This window comes from Cupressus sempervirens, chromosome 3 (assembly GCF_028749045.1).
Source record: "Cupressus sempervirens isolate cs-2001-9-10 chromosome 3, ASM2874904v1, whole genome shotgun sequence".
NCBI classification, from domain to species: Eukaryota; Viridiplantae; Streptophyta; class Pinopsida; order Cupressales; family Cupressaceae; genus Cupressus; species Cupressus sempervirens.
The window spans coordinates 12,452,716-12,477,861 of record NC_143120.1 but is presented as its reverse complement, the minus strand read 5'-3'; the positions used below and the strand labels follow the sequence as shown (position 1 = coordinate 12,477,861).

General features: G+C 33.5%; 1 protein-coding gene across 1 annotated transcript in view; it reads right to left on the bottom strand.

The window, feature by feature from the left end:
- Positions 1-6,350: 6,350 nt before the first annotated feature.
- LOC149564488 (Phosphatidylinositol 3- and 4-kinase family protein) overlaps positions 6,351-25,146 on the bottom strand; it is a 123,059-nt gene continuing 104,263 nt past the window's right edge. Inside the window, exons 15-26 of the mRNA XM_089818023.1 lie at positions 21,213-21,402; positions 20,958-21,088; positions 20,670-20,823; positions 19,356-19,622; positions 19,082-19,159; positions 10,727-10,774; positions 10,147-10,319; positions 9,839-10,034; positions 8,273-8,413; positions 7,828-8,036; positions 7,099-7,260; positions 6,351-6,902 (exon numbers count right to left, since the gene is read on the bottom strand). Coding sequence (XP_089674149.1) covers positions 6,644-6,902; positions 7,099-7,260; positions 7,828-8,036; positions 8,273-8,413; positions 9,839-10,034; positions 10,147-10,319; positions 10,727-10,774; positions 19,082-19,159; positions 19,356-19,622; positions 20,670-20,823; positions 20,958-21,088; positions 21,213-21,402 — 2,008 coding nt within the window. The 3' untranslated portion in view covers positions 6,351-6,643. The remainder of the gene's footprint in view (positions 6,903-7,098; positions 7,261-7,827; positions 8,037-8,272; positions 8,414-9,838; positions 10,035-10,146; positions 10,320-10,726; positions 10,775-19,081; positions 19,160-19,355; positions 19,623-20,669; positions 20,824-20,957; positions 21,089-21,212; positions 21,403-25,146) is intronic.

Genomic DNA, 25,146 nt, shown 5'->3' with positions numbered 1-25,146 from the left:
TGACACGAGAATAGAATTGAGAGAAGAACATAGAAAATTAGGTAGGGACCTAATTGGCGGTAATGGAGTGTAATAATTGTTCATCATATTTGGTTGATGAAGAGATGTAGTAATAGGGTGCACATTTGTATGAGATGACGATGGTGGAACATTAGTTAAAGAAGCCATAGAATACCCATTTGCATGAGACGATTGTTGATATCTAAGCATGTGATTGCCTATTAGTGTTGAAACACTTAGCCATTTACTAGGAAAGGATAAATGATCATCAATGCGACAAAGTCATCTAGTGAATGCCAAACTTATATAAGGACTTGTTTATTCTGCATTACATGTCGAGAAAGTCAATGATTGTCGAGTACCCTAGTTGAGACCAAGCGCATATGTAAGTTGAGCTATTATAGTAGAGACAGAGTAAATTGAAAAGATAGTTTTAGCCAAGAAAACAGAGAACATGTATATAGAAGTTGAGTGTTGGTATGAATGTTAGTGATGATCGAGTGTCGACACATTTAGATGTCGAGCAGTTCAGTTTTGTCATATGAGTTTCTAATTGCACAAACAACTATGTAAATAACTTTTTCTAACTTCTATATGATATTTAATGTTTGTAGAGGTAGTTAAAATGGAGATTGTGTGTCATCATAGAAGGTAATGATCTCGAGGAATGCAAATCAACCAACCAAGAAATTAGAAAGAAACGAAAAAAGGGATGTCCTAAGTGGCAAAATGGGTGAATCACAATAGTTAATTCCTACCTAACCCTAGCTCACCTAAGTCTTCTTAAGGAGGGCAAACCCTAAAGAGTTTGTATACGCAGATGAGAAGAGAAGGGTTGAAAAGTGCAGAGAGAGCATTCATGGTGACTAAGGAGGTTGTGAAAGAAAAATGAATTGAAGAATCAGTTAGAGAGAATAGAGCAGAGCAGTTAAAGGATAGAAGAGATACATTTGATCAAGAAGATCAAGTACACATCAAGAAAGATGAGATCTGATATCTAGCAAAGAGATGCTAACGGAAGGATCAAGGTTGAAACATTCTAACAGGTGAATCAAAGAAAATCTCTTAACTAAGCAGTCTTAACAAGCTTTTGTAAATCCTTTAACAGGGTGCTAGTTTTATTTCAAGACTAAATTCTCTAACAAGGCGCACTTTTACCAGGGTGTTGAAATCCTTTAATAGGGTAAGATTTAACAATCTTTGTAAGTCTTTAACAAGGCAGATGTTTCACAAGGTAGATCATAGTTTATGATCAAACAATTGTAACCTTCATTGGATACACTTTACAATTGCAATAGTGAAGATTTGTGGGTGTCATCCCCACTCCAGTTTTACTTTCTCATTGGAAGGTTTTTGGGTAACAAACTCATTATGTTATGTGTTTTTTTTGTCTATTGCTATAGATGAACATGTGTAGCTAGCTATTTCAATTTACAAAATAAATTATGAGATGGATGTGTGGTGAATATTTTATAGTTAAAGTTTTGAAGTATTGATTCACACCCCTCCCCCTTTACATTCCCATTTTTAATTCCAAATGCATGCACAGATTCAAGAAATGGGCCATGGCTATCCAACCACAAAAACCAAATGTGGCTAGATGTATACCCCCACCCATGCCTAGAATACCCGCCAACTTTGTATTCTTTGTATTCTGCAACAGTAGAGTATTATGTCAAACTGTTATACAGTATGACAGAAAGGATCATTATGTCACATTGTCATTGGTATGAACGAAAGTATTAATAGATTTGCTTAAAATATAACATTATTGATGATTAAGAACATTTAATTTTTAGTATTAAGTGTTTTTATTATTCCTTAATTTTTTCATAATTATTATATTATAATATAATAATATCTAATTTAGTAATTTTAGAATATGTTATAGAAATTTTATCAATAATATTATTATTTGAATTTTTAAAAAAACTATAGTATGTCATAAATCTATGTATGATAATTTTAAAATTTCAAAAAAAATCATTAAAATTATATTTTAAGATAATCACAATATTATTATATATAATTTAAAATTAAGTATTTATACAATTTGACATGTAATCAATTTTAATTTTCTATAAATATAGAATGCAAAAATTAGGTGAATGACTAATATAAACACTTATCTTTAAAAATTGAAATTTATTTTTGAAGAGATGAAATAGATATACAATATTCAAAATTTATAACATTAGGTTTCCACAATGTGTAATGTAATTTTGATTGTGGATTCTATTATGTGTGTTTTTTTAGCATCGATGTTTTGGATCACACTCTATGATCTATCATCATCGTGATGAGAGGGAAGGATAGAAAGGAACGAAAAAAAGGAACTTTTTTTCCTTCCTATCTTTCTCTCCCATATGATGATGAGTCACATAGTGTGATCCCAAACATTGATGCTAAAAATCTCACACAATGGAACCACAAAAAAAATTATCTGTTCAAAATTATAATGATTTTTTTTTTTTTTTGTAAAACATAGAATAATCTAATTAAAGTAGTTTTGTACAAACACTTTGTCTCACAAAATCACCAAAATAGATTTTTACTAAGTGTAAAAATCAAACAAATTTCAAATGTACACAAATCTAATTTGTACAAATGTTGTTAAAATGAAAGTTTAAATTAAGTATAAAGATTTATATTTTAAAATTATATTAACTATAATAACAAATATTATTATGATTGCATTGAAGTACAATTTTAAATATATTTTAATAGACTGGTTTTAAACAAATCTAAATTATATATTATAAAGATACTAAATTATATATCAGATCATAATATAATTATTACTAAAAAATTTAAAATAAAAAAAAATTAAATTTAAATATATAAACTAATTTTTTTTTTAAAATTAAGTTACATTATTAAACAAATCCAAATAATATATTATAAAGATACTAAATTATATATCAGATCATAATATAATTATTACTAAAATTTTAAAAATAGTAAAAATTTAAATTTAAATATATAAACTTTTAAATATCAAGATTTTATTTATTTACAGAAGTGTTTAGAAGAAAAAGGGAACTATTCAACCTTATTCATAAATACCTTACAAATTCTTATGATATTTGCACGATAATTGATTTATTGAGTTATTGAGTATAGAGTTGGCAGATACAAAGTTGACAGGTATGGTCATAGTTGGTGGGAATGGTAAGGTATGGCATGGCATGAGGGCATGCATCCACCCACATTCAAATTTCGTGGCAAACTGATTGTCACATTCAGCAATTCCTACTACCGAACTAGCGCAAATAGAATTTGATATCATGTAATAGAAGACAACTACTCCCATAATCTACTCTCCTCACTTATATCCTAGCGATCAGCCTAAAGAAATCCAAAGAAATCCAGTATTGTATAGATCAATAATACGGAACTTCTCAAATTTCAAACTAGGGAAGAAGCGTGGAAATAAACATAATTCTAAACGTACCCAAAGAAATATGTAATCAATTACATAAACATGGAAGATGTGAAAAACACAATTTTTCTTTGTCTTAGAAACTAATATTTTCATGAGACACCTACAATTATTTTTTATTTAGAAACAATTCTTTCATTAGACACCTACAATTATTTTTTATTTAGAAACAATTCAATAGCCTGAAGTTTGGTGAGCTTTTCTTAAGAATGTAATTTTGTATATTAATTCTTGATTTCTTATTGGTGCACACAAAATTTGCTCATGTTTTAACTCTTTTTTAAAATAAGAAAAATAACAAAAAAATCGATGCCCAAAGTTGCTTAGTATTGTATTTACTTATTAACATTGTATTTAAATGTGCAATTGCCTTATATATATATGTATGTATGTATAATTAATGTTTTATATTTTATTTTTTGTTTTTATTTTTCTTTTTTTGATCCATAAACAGCCAATTTTGTTTTTTCTTTTTTAGTTTTATAAAACTATTTTAAAATTTAGAGAGTTCTTTAATTTAATTTTTTATAATTAAATGAAGAATAAATGAATGTTAATTTTTATATATTATAATTTTTAATTAAATTTGTTGTTTTTTTATTAAAGTTTATCAAAGGATATTTGCACTTGGTTCATTCAAGTAACTAAAAATATTATCTCATCATACAACATATTTTTCTTTCTTCTTATTGCAAACCTTTATACAAGATATTTTTCTTTCTTCTTATTGCAAACCTTGAATGACTTTGTTGGTGAATAATTTAAATGATAATTCATATATTAGATATTTTTTAATATTCAAATTTCTATAAATCAATCAAATAGAAATAGATTTTCAATTGTATCTATTTAATCACTCTATTTTTTAGCATTTTAAGTTAATTTAAACATGAACGTATAATATTGAAAATAGATCTCTAGTATGGTTATGTAAATTTATTTTCTCATTTCAAGCTAATTTAAAGATGAATTCATAATATTGACTATATATTTCTTTTTCAGTCTTGCTTTCTATTTTAACAATAATAAATCAATTTTAACAATAATGAATCAAGAGATCTGACATAATATCATTTAACATTTAATTTCATGATAAGCCATGATATATTTACTAATTGATTTCTAAATATTGTTATCATTGTACAATTATAGTTTTGCCCTGTTTGAACTTTCACACGTGTAGTCACTAGTTTTAAAATATACAAGTTGTTTTAACTATTTTTCTATCTAATTGCTCTACATATTTCAGAATCTTAAATATGACTAATCTTTGTCATTAAATCCAAAAATATGTCCATCATATGTATACTATTTATACATAAGTTATTTTAACTATTCTTCTATCTAGTTGCACTACATATTTCAAAATCTTAAATATGACTAATCTTTATCATTAAATCCAAAAATATTTCCATCATATTTGTGTACTATTTGTGTACTATTTTTATCTTCATTAGAATTTAAAAGAGAGGTACTCCAGCTCATCGAGCTCACCAAGAGCTCTTGTTTTCTAAATAAATCATATTGACAACAGGTGACAAGTTGACAAGTACTCTTAAATTATCTGGGTAAGGAAACATCCAATTGGACAAGGAAAATTGTAAACCTACAAGGAGGAAACACATCTGGATGCGTATTCCATGTGTCCACTTATTAGCCAAGAATGGAAGCACGCCAGAATCTTTTTTAACCCTCTTATTAAGAATATTGACCATTAAATATAATAGACAATGCAACTTTTTTTATAGTTATTTTCTGCTATTACACGACACTAGTTAAAGACAGCAAAACAGTTTGACACGGTACTAATACTAATACCATTGTCTCCCATCAGTACTGAGCACAACAACTTTGTTTTCTACCTCTTGCACAAATATTAAATTTATTAATCAATAAAAGAAAAGAAAAAGAACTTTGAATGGCATTAGACTTAAAAAGCCGTATAACATTAAAGAAATGTTCTCCTGATGGTAATAGGACGGATTAGAGAAAGTCTGATATTTTAGGTCTCCTAAAAATAATCCTTGGAATGTCTCACAAAACACTCGTATTGGAAAGTCTGCTCCACATGCCCAAGGTGCTCAAAAGACAGCAAAACCTTGAAGTGATATATCATAATATAAAATATTGTACACCAATCACATCCAGTTGCATATAAAACTAAATATTTTTCTGTGATGAAGAATGTAAACAGTAAACTCTCACAGAAGATGAAATATTTTTCTCATTTTTGTCCCAAGTTAATGTTTGTCTGCTCAAAACAGCCGTGAAAATAGAGATTAAGGATTATTTTCTGTAATCAAATTTAATATGTTGTCACCAGAAGTTGGGAGATGTGTCCTATTAAATATGCTCAAACTATTACAGTGATGAACAAGTTACACAATGGAGATACAAACAATTGACTACTGTTATGATGTCAAGCTTTGGGGGTGAATATGATGAATTACTCCTGTCACCTAAACCCTAACCCAATTCCTTGGCCCATTATATAAGAGGCTGTCAATTCCCAACATCCAACCCAGCAGTCTATATTTTCAGATGAACTAATGAAAATAATGAATGACAAGCAATATCATATCAAATGTCTCCAAGCCACAAGCAAGACATAAACACATTCACAAGGCATATGCGCACACTGTAAATGGCCCGAGGATCTGCCCCTGCAATAATCAGCAGTTGTATCCATTTAAACTGGTCTCTGCTGCTCATATATTAGAGTGAATTAAATCACAGACTTCTTCAAAAGTTGAATCACAACTGAATAACGGAGGTTACAAGTAGCTGCCATAAAGGGCCTTCCATAGTTTAAAATCCTTCACTGCTCATTACGCATCTTGCAATGGTACATTCAATCCACATCAATTTAGTTAGCACCAACACATAAATATGAATAAACTAGACTGAATTTTAAAAAGAGCATGACACAGGCATCTAGTTATATTACACTATCCCCTCAAGGACACAAAAAATGTTATCTACAATGTACCACAGTAATCAAATAATGAGGCTTAGAGGTTGGGCTGTCGATGCATTTTACAATTTTAATAAATTGTGTTCACCACTTTATCCTGCAGATGCAAACTTTGATGTTACATGTAATCCCTCACTTTCACGTGATAACAAGGGTGCAGGAGGATAAGATTACAGTAATCACTGATAGCACCATGAAGCCCTAAATAGCAGATCCCTTCAATACAATTATTTTTCAATGCCTTGTTGTATATACTGAATAAGATCATAGCCTGCAGTCGTCCACTTGTTATATGCATCTAGGCATGTGTGTCGCATGAAATTTGCTGCTTCACGCTCACTCATCTCTGGGTGGAATCGTTTCCTCAGATTTCCAATAGGATCTCCACGACTAAAGCAAGGAAGTCCACTATCTTTCATTAATAATACAGTATTGATGATGCCATCCATGTGTCTTCTAGCTGCTAGATATCCTTTCACACACAAACTGGTCAAAAAATACAAGTAAGTGAAACAGTTTTTTTTCAAATAACCCTGTGAACAAATATGCAACGTACTACACAATACAGGCAGTGAAGGGCTCATGTACTATATCAGAATAGATTTCACATAACAATTCGTTTTTCACTTCTAAGAATTGGCATTCACAAATTGATTTGCATTTTTGTGTCTTCACAACTGACCTGACAAACCGAATCCATGTTTCACTTTTCATATGACCATTCGGATCCAGCAATTGTGTCATTTCATGACTCAATTTAAATTGTGCACTTTCAAAGCGCATGTTGCCACCAGGTGAAGTCTCCAAAATGAAGCCAAAGTCAATATGGACAAGCCTACCCTTACTGTTTCATGTATCAAAAAAACGAGTTGGTTTAGAATTCAGAAAGATAAATATTACATATATTTAAATTTAGTAAAGCATATAATAGTAACCCCAAAATTATCAAAAACATCAAATTTGAGTATAAATCAGTGCTATTGCATCCCAAAGTCAACAAGTTCAGCATTAGCAAAATAAGTTTTAACAATGAGAAAAATGGACCAATATAAAGCAATTTTTTGCCAAAAAATAAAAATCAATAATTCTTTTAACAGCTGGTTAATTCCTTTTCCTTTTCAGCTGTGAATCAAATATTTCGTGACAAAAAAATGATAAATTAATTCTTATACCCAAAAAGCATCTCCAAAAATCCAAAATGTAAAGGAGATGCCAACTGAAAGGGAAAACATCTCTTTAAGATTCCAATATCAGCAATGAATTTTTTTCCTATAAATACTTATAAACAAGGCTGGACCATTACAAATGGCACTCTACGTCAATGCTTCAAAATGTAAGGAGTAAGTTTAACAAACACAAAATGAAAAATTGAGAGAAATGCAATACAAGCCTGTAAATGCAGGACAATTACTTGTCAAAGAGCAGGTTTCCGTTGTGGCGGTCCTTTGGTTGGAGCAAGAGGCTGGCAACAGCATAGCCAGCACTACTGATTATAAAATTATCACGAGCTTCCTCAAAACGCAATGAGCCAACAGGTCCATAATCTTGTTGGAAAATTTCATAGAGTCCTCCATCAGTGGTTTCACCCATTTGATTTCTACTACGAGTGTTTGGAACCACCTGAAGATAAGCCGGTGTAAAGTTTAGAATAAATTCATGCCCACATGCTGCTTCTATTCAAAATATAGGAAGACAGAAAACAGAGTCTTTCATTGAATTGGGAACATTACAACTGCTCAGTCTGAGGTCCAACTTTTTGGCAAAAACCATATGACTAGTGCAGCAGCCTACCTCTCTAAATGTTGTTATTTATTTTCCAAGGAAAAACTAGTCTTGGAAAGGTACAGAAGCCATACCTCAATAATACCTCTCTCAGGGCCTGTTGGAAGAACACCATATGGAAACAGATAAAGATTCAGCCCAACTGCTTCAAAAATGTCTCTTAACAAGGAAATCACTTGGAGAGCAAGTACATCCTGTCGACAGTCATCTCCAACCTATAGTCCAAAGCAATTATTAACAAATAATGTTGGTAACCTGATGAATGCATCTCAGAAAAAAAATACACCCATCCAACATGGAAGGACTTATATTACACTTGAACATAATTTTGTGTGATGATCCATATTTGCTATTTTTAATATTAAATAATAATATTTTACCAAATTAAATTCAATTTCTTATTAATTGAATTTATCATTTTGCATACACCATATAAATTGATGGATGGCACAACAGAAAGAAGAAATAGGGAAGTCTCAAGAAATGAAACAAAAATAAGCACGAAGCATGTGATAGGTATGTCAAGTTCTTGATAAATCTATTAGCATCTAATTTTCAATAGGAGAGTAGGAAACTGTATTAATGTCTGTGAATCATTGAAGTCCACAGATAGAATTCGAATATAAGTTTTACAATAGCATAGTGTGCTGAAGAATTCCAAGAGATTTAAATAAAAGGCACTACAATGAAGAAAAAGAAAAAGTAGAGATGAAGCAGCTAAATCATAAACAAGTTGGAAGCTGCAATTGTTTCACCTTTAACTAAAGTGTGGGAAGGTAGTCCTCAAATGAAAACAATAAATCTGACAGATACTGTGACAAAACCTGGAGTCTAAGGTTAGAAATCAAAGTTGACATTATCAACATGTTAAAAACTTTAAAGCTTTAGAGAAGCAACAACAATATCATCATCCAATATTATGAAAAGGCCAATACATCAAATGAGCATAGCTGATAGACTCAGCTAGTCCTCATAACTGAAGGCAGGTGAAAGCTTAAAAGAAAATTAACAGATATCTCAAAACTGATAATTGATAATATCAAATATGAATGGTGGATCCAATTTGATTGCTTGCAGATTCAGGTTGCTTCAAAGCCCTTGAGCTACGCTCTTGGCCATTTCAGGCTATTGTCAAATTTCAATGGATTGGGTAGAAAGGGATTCCTGTTATAAGATTGAAATCATCTCAAACTCTTCCCTCTTGGCAGGATTGGATATAAAATGAGGTAATTTTACTATTGTAATGAAAACTAGTACAATCCAATGACCATAATTGCAACGATAATTATACCCTGATCATTAATGTAAGCAGAAAAACGGTATATCTGCACACAAAAGAAATTGGTTCAGTTTATATGTTTATATTACATGTAGTTGACGCTTCCCTTTAATTTAATGTTATGGAAACTGTAAAACAAAAGATGATTTAAAATTGCATCTAAAATTTATAAGCATAATGAGATATATACACTAGACATCCCAAGAACTGTAAATAATTGTCAAAGTGAGACTCAATGTAGTTTCAAACTACAAAACTTTAAATTTTAATGATATTTCATCACAGAGGCCACATTTGATCATTTGAAACTTGATTGACAATTACTTGTAGAATACGAAAAAAATCGAGTGCTTGAGAAGACCTTAAAAATGCATGCTTGAGGCTTTATATTATTCGGATCACCATGTTTTTCCACGACATTAAATGTAATCATTATTGGAACCTTTGCAGCAGACTGTAAGGGGATCCCGCTATCTAGTTGAATGCTTCTAACTAATTTGTTTGGAGCTGTCGGCAGATAAATATTGTCTCCATCCACTTCAATTTTCTCCAGTTCCCTGCCAGTACATACCAATTTCTCATGATGAACACATATAACCAATTGAGAAATAAAGCTATGTAGATTGTTGATCATTTGACGTGACAAAAGTCAACGTATATTAAAACTACCTCCGTATGGCAGCTCGTCTATCCTCCTTTCGTAAATGATAAAGTGTACCAGAAATATCAGTTACTTTGTCAAAAAACCGGAACTCCTGAATGAATATGTCATATGCCTCTGGAGTAAAGCCATCTATGATGCGTTGTCTAATACGAGGTAAAAGATCATGGAAAGCATCCCCCTGCAACAAAGAACGAAATGAAAACTATAATATAAACAGCTGCAGAGAAATTTTAGACAAGACAAATCCTGAACATGACAGTAAGTTGTTTTACATGTTTGGTGGCATAACATTTCTACATTTAAATGTCACTCGGAATTAAACCATTAATGGACATCAAGACTGCAAAGAAATAAACTTCACTAGGTGCAAGGTCAAGTGCTTCTCAAATGCAGGAAAAATTAGAATCACAGGAGCAGCAGTTGAGTGAAAGATGGAACTTTGCAACTAGTAAAAAATTCAAAGATAAGGTCCAATAGAAAATCACTGCCTCTATACACAACATCAACCACCATAAATAAGAGATGACACCAACCTAAGCAACAAAAACCACATACAGATATATTCAAGACAATAGAAGCACGTACCTTGACACCACCAGCATCTTTTCCTCCTTCATCATAAGGCTCCTCCCCCTGCCAGTTGAAAAGAGTCAATATGCAAACAACCAAATATAACCAGGCCTTCAATATCTGGACATTATATCAGATAATGTTCTCTCAACATCCATCAGATTGGCATATACCATATTCAAAAGGAGATGTATGTCTAGAGAAGGTAGATATTAAAATTTACTTCTACAATCAAGATATATTCAATCCTTGATATTATTTAAGAACAAGAGGAAGCGTAATTGGTTCTCTAAGAATCACACTACAATGAAAACTAAAGAAAATCGGCTGTTGTCATTAACAAACATATCTACTCATTAAGCATATTGATAGTTACAATAAGAAAGAAAGAAATCATACCGATATCCAAAAATAAGGAAAGTCAGTCATCAGGATGAATACATATTTCATTTCACCATAGCAAGGAGTTTAAATGATATCTAAGAATTCAAAAAAATATTTGGCATTAAAACAATAAAAAGAAAAGTTAGATGGAGTGCAATCAATACAGGTACTGTCATACCCCAGCCATAAGACATTATCTGGAGAGTCATCATGCCCTAATCCTTAGGAAATAACCAATAAAATTTAAAAAGCAGTAAACAAAATAAAATATTCGAAGATCCAATTTTCTCCTGATTGGAAATTTAATTTGTGGATAAGGATATTCATTTTCAAATAAATCCCAAGCAGAAGCAGTTCCAGTAAGAGTCATGATTAGATGAAGAGGCAGCAATTAATTTAGAAGAGACGCATCATTTCTAAAGGATGGCAACCTTGATAGGGGTTGTGATTATCTATCCTATTTAAAGACCATATAAGGCAGACTGCCATTTGGAGAAAATTGCATTGATAAGGATCAGATCTGATATAAGAAATCTAAATTCAGAAAAAGAGCAGACATGTGAGCTAACAAGTATTGCAGTAAGCAATATAATGTTAGTGTGTACTATATATTCTCATTTGTATTTTGATATAGTTCGCAAGAATTACTAAACTATCTAGATTCTTCAGTTATAAATTTAATTTACTTACTTTCCTACAAGCAATCATGTATGAGTTTAGTAAGGAAACACAATTGGGAGATCAGATACTTGGGTTCCCCCGAAGTAAACCACCCAAATGTTAGATAAACTTTGACACTTGTGAGCTAATGGGTGTTATATCATGCCCATGGCTTGGTTGCAGTGATTCAGAATGTCCAATTGTGCATTCCTCTCCAACACCTACAAAGGATGGTTGATGAAGTGAAACTAAAGAACAGAAGAAATCATGAATGGGTTAGTAAGGAGACACTATCGGGAGAGTGCAAATGGGTTGCACCTCTAAGTAGGCCACCCCAATGTTAAATGGGCAATATTTCCTGGCACTTGTGGACCGAGGGGTATTATATCATGCCCTTGGGCTAAGTTGCAATGAAGGTTCCAGGCACCTTATTCTGTGTCCATCTCGAACTCTCATGATGCTTTGTTGTTGGAAATGAAACTAAGCAACCAAAGCAATCATAAATGGGTCAGTAAAGAAACATGCTTGGGAGAGTAGGCATGGTTTGCCCTTCTAAGTAGGCCGCCTCAATGTTGGATGGACAATAGTTCCAGCCACTGGTGGGCCAGGGGATATTATCACACCCTTGGGCTTGATTGTGGCAAAGGCTTCACACGCCCTATTGTGTGTTGCTCTCCAAACGCTATTATAATTGACCTAAATATAGACTCATTCCTTGACCAGATTGAAGGTTGGCCACAACATGAGAAAAGAGATGCTTGTTTGAGTTGGTCTTTAAAAACAGTGTAGAATCTTCTATTGGGTATCATTTTCAAAGAGTCGGCTCTGAAACAAGAAGAGAAGAATTGAAACAGAGTTATCTTCAATATTGTTGCAATTGAGGTTGTACAAAGTCTCTTGAAAAGCATTATGCAAGTAGGATAGCTCATGAAGAAGTGCTAAAGCTTCACAAAAGACCAAGGCCTAGCTTGTTGACAGTAAAATAGTTTTGAGTTGATAGTGATAATTATATTTTAGTTTTGGGAATGTGTTTGTGAGCGGCTTTGGGGACTGTAGAACATTAGATTTCATGAGGATTTGCTTTTAAATGTCTACATGAATTTCATTGTATCATGTGCACATTTGATCATTGAATAAGGCTATTTTCCCACACCCTGTGTGAGCAAATGACCTATGTATTCCATTTGTTGGGAGCAGTTTGTCTCCATTATACTTTCCAGTTATAGACCAATGATTGAAGAGTGCCAAAGGTTACCCAATATGAATATCATTCCAGTGAGGTGTACTGTTGAACTTGAGACCCTCCAAATAAAGTGAAATATTATTTGATAAAACCATGTTTTGAGAGCTAGAATCAGTCACCTTGCTTTCCTAGTTTCAGTTCGAGCGTGAAGACTCTTATTTCAGTTTCTTAGAAATTACCTATGGTCCATTAAGTTTTGAGGACACGTTTCCAGGACATTTCCTAAAGAGCTGAAAATAGAGGACAACAGTACACAAATTTTATTTGTGTATACATGTGTGTGTGTGTGTGTGTGTGTGTGTGTGTGTTAATTTTTCAAAATATATTGAGATATTAGAGAGAGGGGGAGAGAGATAAGTCAATAATTGATAACAAGAAAACACAATGCAAATAAATAACCAAACTCACAAGTTTCAAAAGTAGTATAACATGAATGATTGTAACAATTGGTTTAAGGAAACGAATGAAAATGTCAAGATCTAGAAGCTCAATAGATACATAAGAGAGACACATAAAAAGCCTATTCAGATATTTAGATATGTACAATGTAGATGTGTACAATGTAGATGTGCCTGAATATGTAGGCAATGCATGATAACTAGGAGATATGCAAGAGAGGAACTGTCAATTACACTAGGTGTGATTACATGTCCACTAGTGGTGGAGCACCCTCCATTGTGCAACAAAAGCACCATCCCTTGTACAACAAATTATGTGCAACAATGAGAGTATGATATAATGTGATAAGAGCATTAAGGTGGATCTCAAATACAAAAAGGTATAAGATGACAACTAACTACACCTCAAGTGGATTTCTCCAACACCATGTGCTAAAATGAAATGCAAACTCTTATGTATCTACATAACAACTAATATGCAAATACATTATCCTAAGTAAACTTAACTGTAATTAGTGAATATTTTATTACACCAACACCCTCCTTAAGTACAACTTAGAGGAATGCACTTAAGCTACTAAGGCTAGATGACAATGCATGATGGGTCTCGGCTCCTAGGCCATGCTAGGTACCCATGTACAATATGCAAGTGCAAAGGCAATGCAATCTCTCATAAAGAAGAGAAAGTGGGGAAACGAGAAAGTGGGGAAACCTCAACAAAGAGAAGATGAATCCATGATGTTTCCCATATCCTCAACGTAGGACTCCACAAACAAGCTTAGTCATCCCAAGGAATAGTCAAGAAGACAAAAAAACCTTGATGCACTAAATCACAAGCATCCATTGCTATAGCAATACAAGCATCATGAGGAGCAAAAATAGACGTGGTTTAAGCAAGAGAAGTAGCAGTTGTATGTTGAGCCCCAAAAAATCATGGCTCTCAACAAATGCAAGATGTTCAATCTCCCTTGAGGTAGGCTCATCATAGAGAATGTTATTAGCATCAAGCAAATGAGAAAATCTGCAACTACATCGACCTAAGTTCGATGTTGGTTTTGATGTTGATGCGGGTGCAGGGCTCTGATGTGTGGATGCACGAATTTTCTTTTTTTCGCTTCACCATTGATAAGTCAACTTCAAACTTCACTAACACAAAGTGACAAACAAATTGAAATAACTAATTAGTAAATTATAAAATTACTCAAGTTCAAAATTCCAATGCAATTTGAATTACAAAATTAAAACTTTGTTCATGATTCAATGTTAATCAATCATGAGTCAAGACTCAAGATTCATTAATCAAATTCAGTCATTCAAAATCATAAGGATTCTCAAAGAAATCCACATTCTCATCATCATCAATTAAATACATGTTAAAATTGGCATCTAAAAGGCCTTTTGGTTGCTGGTGCTTTCTAGATGGGTCTCGATGCTCCTAGGAAGCACATCCTGGGCCTATGGGTTCTTGTTGGATGCACTGCAGCTCATCCACCAAGAACCCAGAGTCCCATGATGCTCTTTGAGAGAATCTGTGCAGCATCCTAACGCACCCAAGCATCTGGATGCATCAGAACCAGCATCTGACCATTTCTGCAGAGAATCAGTATCTAAGACATCCACTGATAATGGAGGAACATGTGGATCTCCAAAGTGTTCATAAATAATGATTTGTTGTGTGTGCAGGCACCTAATATCCACAAGATTGAATGTGACTTTAGAACAGAAAGTATCCATACTATAAGCAATCAATCCCATGATATTCAAATTCCTTTCCTTTCAAGCTAACATTTTCAACTTTGACTTTGGCGTAGGAATAAGTCCATAACGATTAAGCAAGGTTTTTATTCATATAAAATATGTGATGATGCCCTTTGCCCATGATTATCCCCATTAAAAAATACACATTTGGATGGATTGTATATTCCATGATTTTATCCATTGTGCACTTCTCCCATGAAACTAAATGAGATCAACAAATAATAAGAAACTAAGCCTCATTCTAGCTATCAAAATATCCAAAGGCTTGGAATAATCTAAGTCACTATCCCAATCTAGCAGAGTGGATCATCCAATGGTAGCCTGACCAATCCCAATTGCACCTCCTTCATTTGAGCTTTATTGTCTACGAACATAGATTTGAACCTTGTGGGTGCCTGACATTGTTGCATCAGCGAAAAAATTTAAAATGTTTTTTTATGTTGTAATACCAAAAAACAACCAAATGTGAATGGGATAGCTAGCCCTTTGCAAATGTCAAGGGACGTTTCCTACCATTTACTGCAATTTTTTGAAATCAAGGGTGGCTAGGGACTTCTCCTTTTCGTCCCATCGTCCCCAAAATGTTTTGGGGATGGAAACAAGTCCCCTAGGGACCAAAAACATATGCCCATGTAACATAGGGAATTGCCAATTCTATGTAAACCAGTGTTACTAGGGAGACGTCCCCAATATATTTTCACTCATCCCCGTCCCAGAAATGTCTCAGAGACATGGGGACACCTAGGGGACTTTGTATTTGACTTTTAGAACAAATTAGACTTTGACTCTCAAAGTAACACAAATTTGGCATATGAATTCTGTTGATTCTTTCATTTTAAGGTTCTATTCTGTATAAGTAAATGCTTTATCCATGTTTTCATATAACTATTTAAATTTCTCTATATATTTTAATTTTCTCTATTGATAAATAGCTAAATTGCCAGTTCAAATGCAGGTTCGATATTTGCTCAATTTTTTTTTGCACTGGATTCAGGTTTGTTTTGGATTCATCAATATAAGAACTTTTTTAAAAATCAAATATATTATACTATGCAGACTAAATATATTTTGAATATAATTCATATTTTCTATTTATTTCTCTCTGCTTGATACCCTTGTTGGAAGGTATCATAATATAAACAAATAAATTATAATAGTAATAAAAAATAAATATAATATTTTAATTATGCATTAGTACATATTAATAAACTTAATATAATATCATAAAGAAAGAATACATTTAATAAATCAAGAAGATTGGGTCTTTCTTTTGTCTTAAAACCGAGGCCCTCTCAGAATGATGAGTCTACAAAGTCACAAGGCCAGAATACTTAGTCATGTAATCCTCAGGTAATCTTGCAAACTGCTTGGCCTGGCCACTCTCTAGTAGCCCCCCACCCAACCCCATAGACAGAATTCTAGGGAGCACTGCTTGGTCGTGATTTCAACACTTAGCTGGATTGTATTGGATTCTAATGACTGCCTCATACTTGTTTCTGTCTCCAAATAGGTTGTCGAGGTAACAAGAGACGTTCATGATCAGAAACAAAACACAGTAGGGATAAGACAGAATCGTTTGCAAGTCAACAGCATCACTGGTCATTCGCTACAGGATCGAAGTTTTTTGCTCTCATCCACTGAAAAAATCGCCACAAAGTCGTGCAGGGTACTTTCTAGCGAATGATGCTCAAATTCAGCACATTGCAGGCTAATTTGCATCGAATTTGAATTTGATATGAATCGACTTCCAAATTTGGGGTTGGAGGGACGAATACGGTAACTTAGTTATATAGCTGTCCCCATTTGCCATCCCCCTCCATCCCCAAAGTTGGCGAAAAAATTTGCCGTCACAGAAACCTGTCCTGCTGTCCCTGTCCCGGAAACTTGGGGGAACATAGGTGTAAACCCTTAAGCAATGTGCTGAACTATTGCTGCAAGAGAAGGCTACCACTCGGTACCCTAACCTTGACCACATCACTTTCCAAACATTATAAAATTTAACATTTTTTTCATATTCCTTGTCACAGATGAAAAAGGGGGCACTTTGATGCTATTTCAAGTTTAGATTATACATTTTATATTATTTAATTATAATCGTTCTAAAATTGAACAATAATGACATATATAGAGAACATAAGCATTCAACTAGAGTTAATTTACCTATTCTGAAATCAACTCTTAATTTATAAAAGAAATTTCAATTAATCACGTTCTCACTGTTCATTCTGTGCATGTGCAAGTCTATAAACCTGTGCTAGCATTTCATATATACCCAAACCCTGTTCTAAACATGGACAATAAACTGCACTCAGATATTATTTGAACATGTCCCTTACAAAATCCTTAAACTAGTTATTAACTTATTCATCTATTTATGCATGTATTAATTTACACCTGGCCCTTATTGCTTAACCCAAAAGGTTTATTTTATAACTGACGCTATTTCCATGCCTAATAGCCTTTTTCAGTTATCCCTGGATGCTAATATTATTTATTTACTTCTTTCTATGTCTGTAAGTGACATGTGAACTATGACGACATCTCGATGTGAACTCGGAAAACTGAACATGCAAGCATCTCTAGCAGCAAGCTCAGCTCCTGTCTAATGGGATACTCTCAAAGCTTTTACAAAAAATATATTTGATCCATTTGTACCATCTCTAATCTTCAACTCAGTAAAAATGATTGCTCTAGAAACCCTCAAATCAAACATACCAAACTATCAGAATGAGAGGCAGAATTATAGCAGCTTGCACAAGATTACAGTGAAAATAATATTGATATTCTTTTATTACGTCTCGTCCTTCTTCAATACAGTTTTACATATATATATAGGAATTGTATTTCCTATATTATAGGAAATGTCCTATAACAACACATAGATAGTTTAGTATCTAACAAGCTCCTAAATGAGTTGTTAAAACAACTCATAATACAAACATACATTTACTTTAATATTAAGTTGATTTTCAACAACTTAATATTAACGTACATAACTCTTTTATTAATAACACAAATAATGCTAACCTTAACAACTACGTGAACACTAATTCTCAACCCCCCACAGTGTGAACATGGGTAGAAAGAACATCACACAAGTTGGAAACAGAATCATATGCATCTGCAAACTTTTAGGTCTGCATACTGCTATATGGATCTTTCTGTGCATAATCACCTACATAGGAGAAATTATCTCACTTTCACTCGCAATGAAGTCATCACTGGCCGGCCATATCTGTGTAGTGAGCTGCTCTCTTATACAACTGGCTTTAATATCAATGATATCCATATTCTTCACCTTAGCACTTTCAACTGCAGTAAACCAACTCTTTGTGTGTCATGATCTTGATTCAAATGTTAGTCTCTCCACAAGCCCTTTCAAGATCCATGAACTCACTTACTCTGGTACTTTTGTTCACCACTATACTTGTACATCAGGGAATTTATGTAGAAACCAAAATACATATCACAAATTGAGAATGGATGGCAAAAAAAAAAGCAATTCAAATCATGCTGGATACTAGAAAGGGAGAATTACAGCTCTCATACAAAATCAGAATAAAAGGCAGAATCATAGCAACTTGCACAAGATTTCAGAGAGAATAATATGATATTCTTTTATTATTTATCCAGGTATCCTCCTCCAATACGCTTTTACATGTATATAAGAATTGTATTTCCTAGATTATAGGAAACATCATATAACAACTCATAGATAATTTAATGTCTAAGAAGCTCCTAAATATGTGAGTTGTTAAGACAACTCATAATACAAACAAACATTTCCTATTGTATTAAGTTGTTTTCAATAACTTATAAAGTTAATATTAACATGCGTAACTCCTTTACAATAATAAAACAAATAATAGTAATCTACACAGCTATGTGAACACTAATTCCCAACACATATAACTATTAGTCGCCTACCTGAAGCTGCCATATCAAAATATGTGCAAATAGATTGCTTCTATGTGCAGCCTCCAACAGGTAACCTTCTACAAGCTTCTGCAATTAAAAGAAGAAAACGTCAGCTATATTACTATCACAGAAAACCTTCATAAATTAAGAGTTGCTCTATCTCAATTTGTTTAGAGCCTAAGATATTATTATTTGTTAAAGCAAACCAAACTTCGATGGGTTGATACTGACAAGCTACATTTAGTCACTTCCTAAGTTCTTCCACAAAAGGCAAAATGCCTACCCCTTCATCATACCGCAGAGCTTGAACAAGCTGAGGCATGAAAAATGTAACCCTTTCAGGCGGATATGATTCCAAAACCCTAAGGACATATGCCATAACTCGTGGATGACCCTTGAAAGGTGGAGTGAGAAACTCAAGTGCTCTTGTAACTGAACAATTTGCCCAATGTGGTAGTTGTTGGAGGACCGCTGAATTCTCTTCCACAGCTTTTGGAGTGACAAAGAAAGGTAGAGCTTCTGGAATATTGTGCATTTCTAATATGTTTTGCTGCAATCAAAATCAGTCTCATTACATCATTGTAGCTGGTAAAGAATTTATTTTTAAAAATGTCAGTAACTAATATGATCTAGAATGCAACATATAGAACAAAGAACAAGGGTATTAGTAGAACAGACATAAAAGGTAAGCTAAGTCAAATATCAAATAATATTATACATTTCCTTCAAAGCTCCCATTACTTACAAACATATGTTGGGGTTATCCTATATGATCTATATTCAATATATAGGCCGAATAAAAAGGCACATTTATTAGACCCACATAGTTCCTACAAATAAAATTTCAAGATATTAGGGTTGGTGATAAATGCTTGCCAGAAAAACAGTTAAAATAATTAATGCAGAGCCTAGATTTAGCTCTTCTATTGATGCCGATATGGTGATTTAATATTTTCTGGGATTTTATAACATTTCTATCATCAGGATATTTAGTATGGATCTTACAATTTCAGTTTGTAGTTTCAATGTCATATAGATTTGAAACAAACCCCCATTTTCAAATTATTCTTCCAACATATGAACAAATGATGTTTGACATTTAGCAGACGAATTTTATTTTCTAAAACAGTCCATGCATACAAAAATACTGTCATCGTGCAAACAATTATGCCATCCCCAAAATGCAGACCTGTACTAATATACAAGCATCTATTATACTTATTTTACACCATCTCAATTTATTTCTTTTCCCTTTTAATGAATAACTCGCATTCAACCCACATTCATACATAAACATACGTTTTATCAACTTCAAATTTGTTAAGCAACGATTGTAATGTTTCTTCAAGAATTCAAAAAACTATTCACGTGTGGAACCAAAATTCTTTGTTGATGTTCCACCAATTTGTTTCCACTAGAGCTTTTAACTCACTAAGGAATTGCAATCTTAGATTTAGGGCAGCAATAGTACCAGTCCGAAGAACAATCCTCAGTTTCTAAATTTTTTATCTATGACAAAGAGTGTGCTCGTATGCCTAGGACTTCTGGAAATAAAAGCTGCAATGAAAGGACATTTGAAAGGCTCTTGTGAAGATACCTGCACCAGTGACATGACCTCTGCCCTTAGAGAAGATACAGAAGGAAACCTAGCCACCAAACAAATTGCTATTCTAGGATCCACAGAAAATGCAGTTCTCACATATTCTGCCCAACGGTCTGAACTGATTTTTGATCGAGATACTGTGATTTCTCTGTGTAAAAGAAAATTAAAACATAACAGATAAATAATCAAGCAGATGCAGAAAGTTCACAAAGCTCTATGCAAATGATCTTTGAATTTTGTGAGTATCTCGTAAATCAGGACGGCATAAATTATTGACCATACCTTAAAGGGTTTGCCCAAACATCAAGCCTGTCAGCCTCATGCTGACAGAGCATCAATAGTAACTGCTTTCGCTTCTCTCTTCCTATTCCATAGTTCTCTATTTTTCCCCAAACTGGATGAGATTGATCCATCTGCCAAGTGGCATCATATTTAGTGAGCCATGCAAAACAGAAAATGGAAAACGAAAGAGAGCAACTGGAAGTGAACATGGAACATATTTCAAAGCACATATACACTTCACTTGCAAATGCCCACCATGTTGCTTGATACAGGTCCATTTTCTTGTCCACGAGATTTGGCCCCTGATTCTGCATTAGGAGATACAGCTCGGTTCATAGCCAACTGATTCACAAAATTAGAAACTGATTGAGCCTCATCTTGTGCCAGTCCCTTCATGTCCGAATCATACCACTCTGGTTCACTGGAAAACCAAGCTAATGCAGCCCTAGTATACATAAACAGGTAAAAAATAAAATAAAAAAGCTGTAAGAATTCAATAGTTAGTGACATGCAAATTCGTAATCATAGTGATGAAATCTGAAATGCTCATTAGTGTGTTTGAACCAATCTTATTCTAGCTACATAGAACATATCACTTATATTTTTCAATAACGAAAAATAGAGACACTATATCAGCCACGGAAACATATCTCCAATATAGAAAATGTAAAGTTGAACAGTACTATTAAACAAGGATTTATCTGCATATAGTGATGAAGCTAAGGATTTTAGAGAGTGAAACCGCCCAACTAATATATAAGTAACCATGTTATGATCATATCGTAGAAATCTGACTACTGATTTACAGCTAAGATTATTGAAACAAAGCATTCAGGCAGTGAAACAAAACCCGACAAAATATAAAATGATGGATAGCTATGCAATTACTAATAACCAAATTATTTCAATTTCATTGACTTAATGATACTACACTCAATGGCCTCAAATGGGTAATTAATAATTATAAGTGTTTAATTATACTGCATTTGCCATATTCTTGTGCTTCCACTGACAGAAATATCTGTTATAGACATCAGATTTCCACACTCGAATTTAACTTAAGTTTCTGGATTTGACTCTAAATTATTTTGAATGACCATTTTGGGTCACATTACATGTTCCGTTGTCTTGATGATAGAGTGTTATGGAGGAAAAAAATGGTTAGTAGAAGATCAAGACAACCCTGTTGGGTGAATATTTTGCAACTGCCAGTTCATTCAAATCCAATTGCAAAATAGGTAGACCAGCCCCAGCATATGAGACAAAGTCTCTCCTAAAAGGGAAGACTCCCCCTTCTCACTGTTCCTTGGATCAACTCAAGGTAAACAAAAAGTTGAAAGTTTTTGTAAGGGGTGTTACCAATTTTCTTTCCTCTTATCTTTTCAGGAAAGAATCCACTTACCCGTGGAGCAAAAAATGGGCAAGATGAAATCTCTAACTACACTTATATCTAATAGCTAGAAACGGTGATACCAATAAACGAACACCAACTCAAACGCTGATTGAAAGCATACCAGTTTGGCTCTAAGTCATGTTTTAATCTATTCTATAAGAATAACCTCTACCACTGAGCACACGGACTTTCAAAAGTAGGGAATTCTAACTACTTTTGTGAATTGAGATGGCAATACAAGCTACAATCAACACTTCTAGTCTATGTATTACCACAATCGCTCCCAGTGAAAGCTTCAGCTCCAATTGCTTCTTAACACTTTATGCTCAATTATTTAAATATACAACAACAGCATAAATCAATGATAACAGACCCAAATTACAGTCAAAGCTTCTAACTTGCACTATCACAATTGCTCTCAATCAAAGTTTCAGCTCTAATTGCTTCTTTCAATTCACTTATCTTTAAAATAGTACTACACAATCAAAGTTATGCTTGCAAAAAAAGTTAGAGCTTTCTTACATACAATAAAAGATGATTTTTACGATAAGGGGAGCACTTCTTATATAGGAAAAGAAGTGAGAAAAAGGAGGAAAGAGTGGGAGCAACTCAACCACTTTGACTTGGTAAAACTAGGTGAGAAGAATTATTGGATTACATGTCATAAGGACGTGCAATTGCATCGCATGCGATTCATATTCTCCAACTACAAATACATAAAAACTGAAAGAAGAAAGTGGAGAATGGTTGAATCAACCCTTCAAATCATTCAAAAAAGCCTTATATTTGGTAATACAATTATGAACTATAGGATGAACAGAGATCTCCATTGTCTTTCAGATAGCTTCAATTCTGACTGCATTCGCAGACACTGAATTTACAACTTTGTAGTTTTCTACAAGAGAATACCACAAGCATTTTGCTAAAGACTTGTATGCAACAAATCTGTTCATTGTATGTGATCTAAATTCTTCAAAATCAAAATCAGCATTGACTCTATCAGTCATTTCTTATTAAGTGAACAGATTGTCATGTTCTATAACAATATTTCATCCTATTTGCTCCAGATTACACATGATCTATGTTTCCATTGTTTGACAACCTTCTAAGACTCCCTGTAACTTTGTCAAAAGTTTTCCAAGTACCTCCTCCTTATGACCCATGAGTCCCTGACATCTGTAGAACATATCAAAAGATTGAATGACCTCACATAAAATCAAGTCAACATATTGACATCTGTAGAACATATTAACGTCTGCCAAATGATAACAAATACCCAAAATTTCTTTCAAGGTATTGGTTTCTTGTTTATTGGAAGCAACCATGTCATGGAGTATCTCCTCAACATCTCTAATACATTCAAGAACTTTGACCGCATCTTTGACTGATTGGACTCATTCCGAGATAAGTTCTTTGAACCAAGCCTCTGTTGCTTCAGTTCTTTGATTCATCTGAGTTGGTCTAAGATGTGATGACTATGCGCTACGAACATTGTTGACAGAGAGCCCCATTAAGACAAGCAACCTCATGGTTCAACTGATTCTTCTTCTCCCAAAGCTTTTGATTGCTCTTTGACATATTGGCGAATGCATCTTAGGCATCCTGCAAACATCCCAGCCATGACTGTTTACCAAGTTCAATATTGGTGAACATGTAATCTGAGCAGTTGAGCTCCTCAACTAGTTTGTCTACCAAAGGCTCTGCAATCTTCAACAAATATAGTCCTTTTAGAATCAACAACGATTCTTAAAACGAACTTAGCTTTGGAGGATTTGGACTTATTCTTCTTGACAGGAAAATTGTCCAGACTTACTACTATTTGGTACGTACAGAGCATGAGGATTCTATACCTGAAAGCGCAAGTCATTATGACTTGTATGGACAAAGATATCAGCGATTTATCAATTACTATTTTGCACAGGCAGAACAGGACAGTGTTGAGAGAATGATTAATTGTATTATGGAATTATTTTGATTTACCAAAACAATTACTTAACTATGGTACAACATCCTAGATGTTAACCCGAACTTAGCACGAAGTGATTTTATGTTTTGGGAAGCGAGCAAGAAGGTTGAAGGCCAACTGAACATAACAATTGGGTACAAAGGAAGGAGTTTTGTATCGAAGCTGTGTAATGACTATGTCATTGAATTGTGATTACTATATGATGCAAACTTTATGTTATAGCAAAGCAAAGGTAATACATGCAAAATTTTGTGAAGTGAGCCACCAAGGACAAATCAGATATTGAATATATCAGCATTGTTAGAAAGGTTTTAATATCTATACATTCTTGTGTATAGAATATATCGTTATATATGCATGTTTCAGTAGTACACTCAGCTTGCTACTTTTGTAATTGTGATACCTACTCCCAACAGGGTTGAGGCTTCTAACAAGGATAGATACACTATACCGATGTAATAGACTCCTGACAGGGTCAATATCTTTCACAAGATACTTTAATTAGTAGATCATTTCTTGGGTACCATCCCCACCAGGATTTTCCTTTGGCCAGGTTTTCCCTAGGTAACAAATAACGGTGTTAAGAGTTGCATTGTGTTATTGATTTGTTTACTTTTCAGTTCGATCATATGTGCATGTTTGAATATTTTTAAGGATATCCATGTTTGAGCAAAAGTTTGTGGAATACTGCTTCACCCACCCTCCCTCATTATTTCCTATTTCAAACAAAGGAAGGAGTTTTATATCGAAGTTGTGTGATGACTATGTCATTGAATTGTGATTACTATATGATGCAAACTTTACGTTATAGCAGAGCAAAGGCAATACAT